The sequence below is a fragment of the Pogona vitticeps genome, chromosome 3, assembly GCF_051106095.1.
Source record: "Pogona vitticeps strain Pit_001003342236 chromosome 3, PviZW2.1, whole genome shotgun sequence".
NCBI lineage: Eukaryota > Metazoa > Chordata > Lepidosauria > Squamata > Agamidae > Pogona > Pogona vitticeps.
In genome coordinates this window covers 200,035,101-200,050,009 of record NC_135785.1, presented here as the reverse complement: position 1 = coordinate 200,050,009, position 14,909 = coordinate 200,035,101, and the positions used below count along the sequence as shown (strand labels likewise).

Genomic DNA, 14,909 nt, shown 5'->3' with positions numbered 1-14,909 from the left:
TGGAATGGCGATTGGGATGACGAGACCGTGGGATAATAGTTATGGTAACTCGTTCCTGTTTGACGATTGGAAGCCCCTTCCGGACTCGCAAAATTATGTAAATAAGGCTGACTGCAAAATAGCACTTGAACACAAGTAAAATGAAATGAAAATGGCGATTGTTCTGTTGCATCTCAGCATTTCTGCTCCTGTTTCCCTGTTCAGTACAATTCAGATAAAGCTATTGTGGACAGCGGCACGACTCTCCTGCGCCTGCCAGAAAAAGTATTCCAGGCTGTTGTGGAAGCAATTATCCAGACATCCTTGGTAAGTTGGGGTTCATGAAATTTGCCTTCTGAGGTAGTTTCTTTAAAAGAGCCATTTTTAATAGCTTAGGACAAAAGCTATTCAGTTCATAATTAAGAGAAGGCAACTGAAGGTTCCAACTCTTCCCATTATGGGTGGAAGATTCCTGGCTAACAAATATAAATAAAAGTTTAATTGCCCCTATAATGGCATCATTTTGTTTTGCACCAGAGTATTTAGAAATCATAAGCATACTGCCTTTCTCTAACCATGGAAGACTTCAGGCTGAAATCTAATTGCTTTGTTGGCAACCATTCATAAAATAAGTGCTTCTTTTTGGCTTGCAGTTCTGGTTATTGTTCACTGGCAGTAATAGGTATAGTGTCTTTTTACAGTGCTCTCCTTTGCTTTAATGGATGATTATCTATGTATGGTTCAAGGCCAGAGAGAGAAAGGCTGATTAAAACATGTATGTGTGTGTGTGTCTTTGCGTGGATATTAAAGGTGTTTTTAAGATTGAAAATAGTGAGATGCCCAAAATATGGCAGTGTCTTAAGGAGGTCAGAACTCAGACTAGAATTTAGAAAACTTTCTTTTTCTGAACTACAGCACTCAGAATCCCCCTACCTAGATAGCCAATGGACATGCTGCCCAGGGAGTGGTGGGAGCTGAAGTTCTGCAAAAAGAGTTTTCTGAGTTCTGATCTTGTGTCAAAAGAGCAAGAACTCCCCTTGTGAACACCTGATCAACATGACAATACTGTCCCACAAATCATAACTTAACTGGTCAGCCTTCTGCTTTACGGTGGTGCCTCAAATTACAACCATAATCCGTTCCAGAAGATGGACGTAACTCAAAATGGTCGTACGTCAAAGCACCATTTCCTACTGAAATGCATTGGAACGCGATTAATCTGTTCCAGAAGGGGAAAAAATCCCCCCCAAATAAAATGAAAATAAAACACTGCAAGCCCCATAGGAACGCGCTGGGGCTGCAAAAAACCAAAACAAAACAGGGAGGAGGCCCCGAAGGCATTGGGGCTTTAAAAAAAATAATAACAAACCACAGAGCAAGCCCCGAAGGCGCTGGTGCTTAAAAAAATAAATTAAATAAACCATGGAGCAAGCCCCGAAGGTGCTGGGGCTTTAAAAAAAATAAAATAAACCATGGAGCAAGCCCCAAAGGCGCTGGGGCTTTAAAAAAACAGCCAAAAATAAACCAGGGAGCAAGCACCGAAGGCCCGGTGGCTTTGAAAAAAAAAACACAAACCAAAAATAAACCACGGAGCAAGCCCATCGCAAGGTGCTGGGGCTGCAAAAAAATAAATCACAAAGAAACACACACCAAGAAACCAAACCAAAACAACAACACAGCAAAGAAACATAGCCCCCCCAGCCCAAACCCATCCTGCAAAACCAACCCAGAAAAGGCAGTTTTTAAAAAGCACAAAGCAGCACCTTACCTTACCAGGCAGTCCGAAGGCTCCCTGCAACAAACACACTCTCGCTCAGAAGCAGAAGCCAGACAGTCCCAAGCCTCCTCCAATCACACACACTCTTAACTGCTGGGGCAAGAGTTACAAAGAAGCAGCCTCATCACCACCAACAGTTAGCAATTTGAATTTCCCACCTTTTTCCCCCTGCCTTTTTGGATTCGTAACTGGAAGCTCTGGCCACAACTTGAAGCAAAATTTTGCGGCCAGAGCTGGTTGTAACTTGAAATGGTCATAAGTTGGGATGTTCATAAGTTGAGGCACCACTGTATTTATTTAAAGCTGTTTGCCACCAATACCACTGTTTAAATAGATGTGGTTGGTGATACAGATATCAGGAGGGGTTGTTCTGATGCACTTTGGGAAGATCTAATGCCAAGCATCAGAACTGGTGGATTTTTAAATACAGTGGTGCCTCGCTTAGCGATCGCTCCGTTGAGCGATGAATTCGCTTAGCGAGGGGGTCCGGGCCATCGCTGGAGCATTCGCTCAGCGATGGCCCCTATGGGTTTTTTCCGCTGTGCGATGTTCACTAAGTGGTCCGCTTAGCGAACATCGCATAACGAAGCGGGGGAGAACAGCTGATCGGCGGTTCCAAAATGGCCGCCGGAAGGTCCGCGCCACATTTTCGCGCCCTGCCCTCGCTTACCGAGGGTGCGAAAATGGCGGCGCTATGGAGGAACCTCGCTGAACGGTGAGTTTTCAAGCCATAGGAACGCATTGAACAAAGCTCAATGCGTTTCTATGGCTTTTTCCTTTCCGTACAGCGATGTTTCTGCATAGCGAGGGTTAATCCGGAACGGATTAACCTCGCTATGCGAGGCACCACTGTAACACTTTACTGTGAGTCCCTATGCAAAAGTTTCAGGTTTTATGTTGTGGCAAATTGGTTTTTAGGCTTAGTTCATTCTCTATTTCATTATTTCTGGAGTGGGTGCCCACCACTCCCCCCCCATTTATGAACACATATGCCCCAATTATCTACTCTACCTGGAAATAAGCTGGTTTGTCCTGATGTATTTATCTTTTTATTCTTATTTCTGCCTTTTTGGGTCTGATGTCATCTGGCAGCTTGTGCTCCTTCCCTTCATCTGGTTTCTAGAAGTAAAATCTCAGGGGAGGGAACGGAGTCATCATGTCTGCAATGCCCAAGAATATAAATTCACATTAATGCAAACTACATTAGGGTCATGTGGTGAGTGTACAGCCTATAATTCCACATGTCAGTGAGATTCCTTCTGTTGTTGATTGGAAGATTGCTTATTTCACCCCTTCCTGCCAGGCTGAAGTCATACACACCTCACCAACAATTCTCTTTGAAAACTGTGCAGTTCTGTCTGGCTTAGAGTAAATAAATACAACAGAGGGCAAGTGTCAGTGCCTTTGCAGTGGCTAATTGGGGGAGAAGTAGCTTGGACAGCCATTCAACTTTATTTGACTTCCTTTTATGATTGTTGAGGGGAGAGTATTTGTCCTATGAAATGTAGATAACGTGTTCCGTGTGAATGTGAATCCCAAATAATATGACAGTGGATATGAGTATTACGTCTTTACCCCAAGAATGTTTGCTTCTAGTATTTGCTGATGAAAAGTTAATAAAAGCTGTGGTTACATCATAAAGGAAACTGTGACCACAGGGAACTCAGCATAAGGAAATGTCTTTGTCCTCTCCTCTGACTTTTATTGCCAATAGCATTCTTAAGAAAGTGTGAATGTAGGGAAGATGTTTGAAGTGCCTGTGGGAAACTAGTACAGGTTTAATTTTGTTTAAAGGTGTTCAGTTGAATTATATATAATCAACACAGACCTTATTTACATCTACTCAAAAGTAAGTCCTATTGTGGGTCAGTGAAGCTTAGGTGAATGTATGACATGAGTGAGTGTATGACTGAAGCCTTGTGAGGGTAATAGTCAGCCTCATTGAATTTCACTGGGCTGACTTTTGAGTAGACATGAATAGGGTTGTGTTGTAAGGAAGTGTGAGCCCTGCCGGCCATACCCAGATCGACAGAGTAGGGCCTTCCTCCATTCCCAGATCCATGGACTTGACACAAGATGTTTCAAACCAGACAAGATTTATTACAACTTGGATGAGGATTTCAACATGCATGTTTTCAGACTAACTGATTGCAGATTTTACCCTTTTCTTTAGTTTATTTTGCTATTGCCTTTTAAAATTAAACTAAATATTCTTTGAAAGGGAACCAGGTACTTCTTTTCCAAAAATCTTCCTAATGCTTGTTTGTAGTTGACAAGAAGAGGATATCAATCATTAAATCTCAGACTGACCTATAGGCAAGCCAGTAGTCAAATTAGAATGGGTCTACACATGATACTCATTTTTCCAAATACAGTGGTGCCCCGCTTGACGATGATAATGCATTCCAGCAAAATCGCTGTAGAGCGAAATCATCAAGCGAAAGTAAAAAAAAAAAAAAACACCATTGAAATGCACTGAAAACTGGTCAATGTGTCCCAATGGGGAAATACCTCATTGTTCAGCGAAGATTGCCCAGGGAGAACCACCGATCAGCTGTTTAAAATCGCTGTCTTCTGAAGCAGGGGTCCGGAAAGCAGCCATTTTGAGAAGGGAGGGAAGCCATTTTGCAGAACCGGAAAGCAGCCATTTTGAGAAGGGAGGGAAGCCATTTTGCGGAACCGGAAAGCAGCTATTTTGAGAAGGGAGGGAAGCCTTTTTGCGGAGCCGGAAAAAACAGGCTCCTAATCAACGTAAAACAGATTTCCCCCATTGGAACAATTGTTTCGCGATTGCAGTAGCGATTGCAAAAATGTCATCATCAAGCAATTTCAACGTCATGCAGGGTAAGCGTCCAGCGGGGCACCACTGTATGTACTAGTGCCACAAGAATGTTTACGGATATACAAATCATCCAGTTTTAATGGCGAGTGCACTTTGAGAGCTCATTCAGTTTATTTTTGTGAACCAGTGGAGTACCTCATTTCCACCCCCTGCAACCTGCGTACACCAACCCCTTGTATCCACAAAATGGACTGCAGCTCCCATTGACCATGATTGACCATGCTTAATCTCTAGCTTGGAGATTCTGGGAGACCACATCCAAACAAGCAATATTTCCAAGTTTTACACTGCTACTAACAAAACATGACATTTTGGCAGCAGTGGATGTAGAGGCCATGTGTGTCCTCACTGGAACAAAGTGTGTGAGAACTGTACGCCTTGTTAAATTAAACTGCCTTTCCAGGAGCACAATTTAGGGTAAAAAGTTAAAACAAGGCATGCTGTCCCAGAGTGTCCTTTTTTTTAATAAGCCAAAATGTTCCTTTGTCCAGGGGCACAATGTAGTTCATGCTTTTCTGGCTTGCAGCCGGAAGCTGCTTTTGAACAGCATACCTGGTTAGTCCTTCTCTCAGTTGGTCAAACTATCTGCCACCTTTCTTAAAGTAAGACTGTATGTATACAGGGCTAATTTGATGTGTCTCCTGTCTATCACAAAGGCCCAGCCTCTTCTTTGAGCAGGTGTTAGAAAGCAAAAATGAATTTAGTGTTACATAAAGAGCCACATAGATACGAGTGAGAAGGGAGCAAGAGCCTGCCTAAAGCAGTGAGCAGACAGAGGTAAGGAAGAGTAGATCTGAAAGCTGTTCACAAGTCTTATGAAGAGTTTCAAACATTGAGGGTGAAATTTCCCCATCCTAGTATACACCATAAAGGGTGTTCTTAATCTGAAAATGTGAAGTATGCCAACCCTTACTAGGTATGTAATCAAATACCCAAGACTCTTAGAGACAATGAGTATTTAGTATGTTTTACTTTTGTAATTGTATTTCATCCAGTATTTCATTTTTATTCCATATGTCTGACAAAGTGGATTTATCCATGAAAACTCACATTAAAATATTGTTAGTGCTTAAGAAGCCACATGTTTTTGTCTTTTTTGTTTTGTTTCTTTGGATTTTGCTAGTAGTTATTTTACCGTGGAACTGATTAGTTTAATATCTTGAAGAATTAGCATACCATTGGTCATGAGACATGCTGGTTACAAACATCATACTTCTTAAGAACATTATATTGCAACTGATCTGATTTGTTAAGCTGTTATAGTGGTTTGGGCAGGGACAAATTAATTGGTGGCAATATTAGAATAGTACATGTATTTTATTTGGGGCTATTTATTTTCTTCCTTTCTATATAGATCCAAGAATTCTCATCTGGATTCTGGAGAGGTACACAGCTTGCTTGCTGGGATAAAACTGAAAAACCCTGGACCTTCTTTCCTGAGATCTCTATCTATTTGAGAGATGAAAATTCAAGCAGATCATTCAGTATCACTATCTTTCCACAGGTATGAAAAACTCTTCTCTTTTATACTGTACTGATCAAACAGAGGAGTAGTAATCCTAGGCGCTGATTAAAGAGTAGTCCATTGTTGGTGTCAAAAGATTTTGCATGGATTAAATTTTTGAAAAAAGGATTTGCATTAAGATTGTTGATAACTGTTTTAACTAAACCACAGTCACCATGCAGAGTCTGCAAGAAAGAGGGCAGGGTTTGGAAAAGTCCTTTTTGGACTATGCTTCTAAGAATCACCCAGCCAGCATGGTCATGGATGTGTTTGCTGAAGGATTCTGGGAGATACAGTCCAAAACAGTTACTTTTTCAAGCCCCAGAAAGGGATTCACAATGATATAATAGCCATCTTTATCCCGCTTCTGATAAGGCAGATTTCCCAGTAATGTGGAGCAGTGTAAACACAAGTCAACCAAACATACTGACACTGTGTCTACAGTGGACCCTTGACTTACAGACGGCTTGACTTACAGACTTTTTGAGTTACAGACTTCTCTGGCCGCAAAATTTAGGTTTGACTTGCAGCCTGAGAATTGACTTACAGACCAGAAAAAAACCAAAATGGAACAAAAATGGCCTGTTACGGGATTAATCGGTTTTCAATGCACTGTAGGTCAATGGAGACTTGACCTACAGACTTTTTGACTTGAGAACCGCCTTCCAATAAGGATTAAGTTCTCAAGTCAAGACCCCACTGTACATAATTCTTTGTCAACTATGGAAGGATCACAAGTGTGGCTGGAAAACAGCACTTTCATGTTCTGCTTGATCCATGCTCAAAACAGAATTCTAGAATAAGGTACATAGGGGCATATCACATTTCCATCTTCCACTGTTTGGTTTTAAAAGAGAATGCATGAAGAGGGCAGGAGTTTCACAATTTGTGCATGTCTGCAAATTCCATGCCAACATTGAGTGGAATGTCCATGGTTCCCCTCCCTTTTGCTACTGTGTCATGCAAACAGAGCAGACTAGAAGACTGATGAAGCATATAGGTTGTTCAAATGACTGTACCAGCAGCTAGCCATGCAGGCTCTTTCATAGAGGTATGTATGCTTTTTTGTACAACCAAGAATAGGAAGCTTGGATGAATGAAGAGAAATGTATAGAGCAGTCCTGTATTTCATCATAGTAAAAGGCTGAAATACAAAGAAGCTTGGACCTATTTATGAGTAAATTTGCTTTTCTATTTGCTGAAAATGTGTTTTTAGCAAAAGAAGTGTGCAGTCAAAGGAGATACTTAAATTTTCTGCTTCCATGAGGGGCATTAATGTAGTTAAATTTTAGGAAACATTTATGAGCTTTATAATGTGTGCATAAAGATAATGAAATTGATGGTGGAGAGTCCTCATTCATGTGAATCTGACTTAATGAAGCATGTGTAACTTTGAAATACCTTCCAGTTATAATTCCAACTTAAACTTTTTGATGAGTAGCCAAGTAAAATAGGGGTCTTTTGACTCTATGATGACACTGTTTAGTTTGAAATGTGATGCCATTTGCAAATTGTGATATTTTAGGGATGGTAGGTCACAGTCAAGAATCTGGAGCCGTTTATAATTGAATAAATGAGTATGTCTCTTAAGCAAAATTGTACAGTGGGGTCTTGACTTAAGAACGGCTTGAGTTAAGAACATTTTGACTTAAGAACCGCTCTCATAGGAAAATATTGACTTGACTTAAGTACTTAGATTTGAGTTAAGAACTGAAAAAAAACCACGTGGGAGGCAGGGAAAGTGAAAAATTTGAACTTTCAGTTAACTGTTGGCCAGTGAAAAGGGTGCCTGTCTGCTTCCTCTCTCCTCCCAGCGTTTAGAGAGTGGATTGGGAGACAGTCTTTGGACTGCCTGGTACTGTACTGCCTGGACTGTATTTTCCCTGCCTTCCCTGAACCTTTCCTGACCTAAGAAAAAACAGAAACAAAATATCCCCCTCTAGTGGTCGAAGGCGGAATAGTAGCTTCCCATTAGTTTCTATGGACGGAAAAGAGCAGATACGGATCAAATGGTTCTCAGTGCATTCCTATGGGAAATGCAGATTTGACCTGAGAACTTTTTGACTTGAGAACTGCCTTCCAATACGGATTAAGTTCTCAAGTCAAGACCCCACTGTAATTATTTTCCTTGTTCCTATTACTGGGCTGAAGCTAACAGGCATGTTGTGAAGGAGGAGTGTGTACAAGTGAGCAGTCCAAGTGATAGAGGCCATAGAAGGAGAAGATGAGAAGAGTGAGGTGGAGCAGGGGACTAAGGAGGTGACAGTTACGAAAGAGGCGGGAGAAGTAGAATCAAAGGAAAAGGCGGGCTAGAGGTTTGCTTAGTAGAAGAGGATAAAAAGAGAGTGGGCAGAGCAAGAGGTGACAGTGTGGGATCGTTGGGCCATTTTGCTCATCAGCCAATTTGCAGTGCAGTGCTTCTGGAAGTGAAGGATTGGCCGGTTAGACGGTGTTGCCCAGGGGACGCCCAAGTTTACTCACAATGTTTTTCTGCTCTTCATGGGGCTCCTTCTCTGAACTGAAATTCATGGATTAGATGACAGTTTTATATGAAGTCTGGAATAAAGGATTTGAACAAAAATAGCTGGGGAGGGGAGAATGATGCCAATTTCGATATTTAAAAAAATGGAGATTTGAGCACTATATGTAGTGACAATTCACACCTCAAATTTACATATTTTTATGGTCAACTGAATAATTTCATTATAATTCTTAGTGCATTTGACAATACTGCATGTTTAATTCTGCATGTTTCTACTGTTTAATCTTTCTTCTCCTTCTTTCAACTAAACAGCTTTATATTCAGCCAGTTCTAGAGGTTGCCCCAAATCTAGGCTGTTATCGTTTTGGCATCTCCTCTTCCAATAATGCCCTTGTTATTGGTGCAACAGTGATGGAAGGATTCTACGTCATCTTTGACAGAAGTCAGAAGCGAGTGGGCTTTGCATTAAGCACTTGTGCTGGTAAGAAACAAGTTCTGGGAAGGAAACAAGCAACTCATTACAACAGTTCCTTGATAAACTACATGGAGTGGTATTTGCATTCTCAAATTTGCCAAAAACAACAACAAGCCACCTGAATGTGCGTTTGCAGTTTGAGTCTTGTTAAGTGGGCTAGACAGAAGGATTATGACCTCTTAACGGTCATCAGTGAGATCTGTAACTGGGCTAGGCTTGAATATAGATTTTTATTCATGCAATGAAGCCTGGGATTAGTGTTTCTTCAGTTGCAACCCCTGTTGCATATAGTAAATGCCTTTATGAGGTAACTATTAAAAACAATTAATGATACAGCATGCAGGGAAGAATTAAGGGCTCAGATTAATTCTTTGGATTCCAGCATGGATATTGTTGTTAGGTCTGTCTTAAAACAAGCAGACACACACACACACACAACAATACATTAAAAGCATTTAGGTGGATAGGAAGTGAATATTGTATATGGTATGACTGAAATGTTTGGATATTGAGGACCAGGGGAGTTAATAGTCTTAAAGTCATTACAGTGGTGCCTCGCATAACAAGTACACTGTTTAACGACAAATCTGCATAGCAATCTATTTTTTGCAATCACTAATGCGATTGCATTGTGATGTTTTGAATGGGAAAACATCACATTGCGATGATCGGTAAGCATTTCGCGTACCGATCTTCTCATTGTGATGTTTTTAGAACAGCTGATCGGTGGTTCCAAAATGGCCGCCGGGTGCCCAAACTGGCCACCGCAAGCATTTTCATGCAGTTTCCTCGCTTACCGAGGCGGCGAAAATGGCAGCGCTACGGAGGATCTCCGCTGAACGGTGAGTTTTCGCCCCATAGGAACGCATTAAACGAATTTTAGCAGTGTAATATGCTTTTCACGTAGATGTAGCATGATGGAATAGGAAGTAAGCTAAATGGAAAAGCTAGATACATGTGTACTAGGGCTCTATTTCAGTGTGTGCTTCTCCCAAGTGTATACTTTTTCTTCAGATTCAGTTTAAGAGAGAAGTAACTTTTAACACAGATGGTTTTCAAGCCTGTAATAGTTAGCATCTATTTGCATTTTTAGCTTCCTCTTAAAATAGTTTGTTTTTCTTTTCTGTGATTTTTTTAAAGAAATTGATGGTTCTCCAGTATCTGAAATCAAAGGCCCTTTCACAACTGCAGATGTGGCAGGCACGTGTGCATCCACAGTGTTCCTCCATGAGTCGCTATTATGGATTGTGTCATACACACTTATGAGTTTTTGTGGACTTGTCCTTCTTGTGCTCATTATCTTACTGCTCCTTCCATCTCGGTGTCGTCATCCATATACTGACAGTGACATTGTAAACGATGAATCCTCCTTAGTACGACATCGATGGAAGTGAAGAACTTGGTCACAGCACAAAGAACCCCTGTGTTCTGCCTGACAGAATTAAGGAGGACCTATTCCAGCCAAAGGTGGAATTCTAGACATGACTCCTTATGAACTCTGGCACCACAGAATGGCCTCCAATAATTTTAAGCTTTATTTTCTAACACTGATTTCTTGAACAGAATATGTATATAACCACTGCAAGTGCTACTATGCCATTTCTAATTGACAATCACACTGCCAAGTAATTAATATATATATTTTTAAAAAACTAAAACTTTATTCCAAAGCTTGAACAAGTTTGGCTTCTTCATTGTCCGTCAAAGAACAACAACAACAACAAAACACCAGAAATTGTCATCATGATTTTGGTAAGTCATTACACAAACAATGGCAAAGCAGAATGATGAACCAAAAGCTTTATTAATCTTTTCTACTCATGTTAGTTACATTTTTTTAAAAAAAAAATCTTATATTAATGGTTGGCGGAAAGGGAGATTCATCCCTCTATATGGAAAGAGAGTGCAAGACAGATTTAAGAGTATTTTCCCCCTTCAGGTGGAGGAGAATATCTGTTACTATCAAAGGATCTTTCTTTGTTAATCTCAGAAAAGATGGAAGTAGGGAACAACATTGAAACCAAAACCTATTGTGAAGCCTTAATATAAAACAAGACTACCTCTGAATTCACAAGGATGCTATTCACAAGTATGATGCAGGTAGAACTGCTCTTGCATTTAAAAAAAGATCAATTTACAAATACTTAGTTCTTTTTGGCTGTGCTTTGGAGTGTTTTTTTTCCTGCTTATTGCTATTTTAAAACATTTGACTTTGCCACCCACATTAGTATCCTGTTTTCTGAATTCATGCATAAGAAATCTTTGGATGGGTTCTTGAAACCTTTGTATAAGCATTCTGTGAATGGACGTGCTAGAAGACCAAGTGTCTCTCTTTACACTTTTTGGGCATCTAAAGTGACTAGAAACTGAAACAAGAACAAGGGGGATCTCTGTTCAAAAGGGTGGCCCAACTGAAGTGAGGCCATAGCTAGGAAAGTCAAAGTTTTCAAGAGTACAGTGAACAATGGGGGAGCATAAATAACAGGAAATTCAGCATGGCATGAATAGAGAAGTTTCATGGCATAAATGGCCTGTACCAACTTTCTTCTCTTTGCTTTGGCCTATGGAAGCAGTACACCAACGATCAACGTAGGAAAGCTGACCTTTTCCCCTCATGGATGCCCAGAGCCAGAACTTTTATGGGAGTAATACACCCATATAAAACAAAACTATTTATTGTCAGTCAGAAGCCAAACTATATTCTTTCTGTTGTAATTTACATTTATAAATTTATTACTATTATGAAGACAGTACAGTTTGTTCAGCTCCCATGAATCTGGTAATCAATCACCTTATTTTTGTTAATGGTTTGTTGGACACAAGGGACGTGGTGGCGCTGCGGGCTAAACCGCTAAAGCCTGTGCTGCAGGGTCAGAAGACCAGCAGTCGTAAGATCGATTCCACGCAACGGAGTGAGCTCCCGTCGCTTGTCCCAGCTCCCGCCAACCTAGCGGTTCGAAAGCATGCAAATGCAAGTAGATAAATAGGGACCACCTCAGTGGGAAGGTAACAGCGTTCCGTGTCTAAGTCGCACTGGCCATGTGACCATGGAAGATTGTCTTCGGACAAAACACTGGCTCTGTGGCTTGGAAACTGGAATGAACACCGCCCCCTAGAGTCGAACACGACTGGATAAAAATTTACCTTTACCTTTGTTGGACTTTGGGAGTCCAGCCAAATGTGTGGAAAATACAGTGGGGTCTTGACTTGTGAACTTAATCCGTATTGGAAGGTGGTTCGCAAGTCAAAAAGTTCGCAGGTCAAAATCTGCATTCCCATATGAATGCATTGAAAACCATTGTAATCCGTATCTGCTCTGTACCGTCCATAGAAAGTAATGTGAAGCTGCTGTTCCGCCTTCTGCCACTAGAGGGGGATATTTTGTTTCTTTTTTTTTCTTAGGTAATCCCAGGAAGGCGAAACAGGCAGCCCAGCCATTTCCTCCAAGCTCCGGGGGAATGGGCCGGGTGGAGATGGGAGCAGCAGCAGCACACGGTGCCCGGCCATCAAGGCTTCCCGCGGTGCTCCCTCCCTCCCCGCCCGGCCTCCGTTTACAGCCCCAGCCCAGGAAGGTAAAACAGGCAGCCGGCCCCCGTGGCGCTCCCTCCCTCCCTGCCCGGACTCCGTTTACAGCCCCAGCCCAGGAAGTTGGAACAGGCAGCCGGCCCCGGCGGCGCCCCCTCCCTCCCCGCCCGGCCTCCGTTTACAGCCCCAGCCGGCTTCCCTTCATTCAGGCAGCCATCGCCCACCCAACCGCGCCGCACTCGCTCTCCTCCCCAGCCCCTCGCTCACCCAACCGCGCCCCTCGCCCTCGCTCTCCTCCCGTTTCCATCGCCCGCGCTCGCCTAGTTCCCTGGCGTGGAGCCCTCCCAGCGACAGTGCCACTCCGCAACTCGCTCCCGCCCTCCTGCACGGGCTCACCGGGGCGCTCGGAGGCTCCTCCGCCGTCCTCGCCGCTGCCTTTTGCCACCGCCGCCGGAGCTCGGCTCAGCGGGGCCCGCCCAGGACAGGCAGAGGCCCCGGCCGGGCTGGAATTCTGGTGGCCGGAAAGCCCCGAGGTGCCCCAATCCCAGAGCAGGAGCAGCACCGCCGCCTCTGGCCGTGCTGCCGCCACCCGGCTCCAGGTGCTTTCCCGCTTTTTAAAAAAACTTTTGGGTTCGTACCTCAATTCTCCGTCCGCAAGTCAAAATGGATTTTTGCGGATGGAGGAGTACGTAACTCAAAAAGTTCGTACCTCGGGCCGTTCGTAACTCAAGACCCCACTGTAGCAGCTTTTGTCTTATAATCGTTAAACCTTCGAATTGCAGAGCTGGAAGGGACCCTATGGATCATCAAATTCAGGCCTTGTCAAGGAGGCATAGTGGGGAACTGGGCTCTCAACCTTCCCCTCTGCAGTCAGAGATCTAAGCCACTGAGCTATCTTGTCACAGAAACCATTTCCCCACAGTTTGGTCTTTAGTATTAGTTTGTTATATATATCACACTGTCATAGAATTATTGAGCTGGAAGGGGCATATAAAGCCATTGAGTCCAACCCTCTGCTCCATCTGTTTTGTTGCCCTACGGTGCCAAAGCATATAAACATTATGCACAAATTTGTCACGATCTGAGGATTAGAAGTGTTCAAAGAGGCAAGCAAAGAACAGTTATGCTGTAAAGTTTTCTGTTCCACAATATTTGGAAGTAGCTTTCATCCTCATGCTTTCCACATAAATATTTATCTGAGTGGGAATCTTGCTTTCCATATATTTTCCCATAGCTGATCAAAATACCTTGTTTTATGGGATTTTAGTTTCCGTATCCCGCACAAAGTCGAAAATTATCTTTAAGAAAACTGTGTATAAGGGCAGTTGTTCAGGAAATTCTTCCTTCTGTCTACCACATAGCTGGCTGTGTAACCAGCGTCCTGACCAGAGGAAGTGGGGGATTCTGAAGGTCCAGCAGTAGAACAACTTACTCATTTACACTGTATGATCCCTACATTTTTCTCAGTTTATTTCCATTACAAATTTATTAGGAACCATTTCACAGTATTTCATATCACTACTAGTTGATTCAATTTTTCATTCACAACCTCCTGAGTGTAAATACAAATACATGAAATATGCTATCATTCACAACCTCCTGAGTGTAAATACAAATACATGAAATATGCTATCAGTAGGCCAGCATCCTATGTACAGTGGTGCCTCACAAGACGAGTGCTTCGTTTTACGACGAAATTGCATAACGACGAATGTTTTTGCGATGGCAAAAGCAATCACAAAACGATGTTTCCTATGGGTTTTTTCGCTTTGCGATGATCGGTTCCCTGCTTCGCTAACCGATTATTGCAAAATGACGATTTTTGCACAGCTGATCGGCGGTTTCAAAATGGCCGCCAGGTAAAAAAATGGCCACCCGCTGTTTTCTGGGACGGATTCCTCGCTGCACGGGCAGCGAAAATGGCCGCACTATGGAGGATCTTTGCTGGACTGTGAGTTTCAAGCCCATAGGGACGCATTAATTGGGTTTTAATGCATTTCTGTGGACTTTTTAAAATTGCTTTACAATGTTTTCGTTCTACAGCGATTTCACTGGAATGAATTAACATCGTAATGCGAGGCACCACTGTATTGCTTGCCTATGCTAGTGTAAGTACAACTTCATAAATCATAGTGGCCAATTGCCCTTAGCTAAGGATTCACCCTTTATGTTCTTGTGCATCAGATAATGTGGCTGACTTGCTACAAGGAATCCAAGGGGCTCCGTTTGTTGCTGTGATTTATGCTGTTAAAACTGCACCAACATAAATAGCAATCAAATTCTGGCTATTAACCAGTAAATGAGAAAGACCAACATGATGTAAGT

The 14,909-nt window shown here is 42.4% G+C and overlaps 1 protein-coding gene and 1 long non-coding RNA gene across 3 annotated transcripts in view; both read left to right on the top strand.

Moving 5' to 3' along the window:
• Positions 1-10,739, top strand: part of BACE2 (beta-secretase 2) — a 50,215-nt gene extending 39,476 nt beyond the window's left edge. The window contains exons 6-9 of one of the 2 annotated variants that reach the window (XM_020789329.3): positions 205-306; positions 5,953-6,102; positions 8,897-9,065; positions 10,200-10,739. In XM_020789329.3, coding sequence (XP_020644988.3) covers positions 205-306; positions 5,953-6,102; positions 8,897-9,065; positions 10,200-10,453 — 675 coding nt within the window. In that variant the 3' untranslated portion in view covers positions 10,454-10,739. Of the gene's footprint in view, positions 1-204; positions 307-5,952; positions 6,103-8,896; positions 9,066-9,773; positions 10,053-10,199 lie in introns of those variants that run through there. The other variant, XM_072994151.2, reaches the window with a different exon arrangement.
• LOC140705672 (uncharacterized) lies at positions 313-5,709 on the top strand. Its single transcript, XR_012085129.2, has 2 exons — positions 313-1,419; positions 1,470-5,709. It is a non-coding gene; the product is annotated as an uncharacterized LOC140705672 (long non-coding RNA).
• Positions 10,740-14,909: the final 4,170 nt, after the last annotated feature.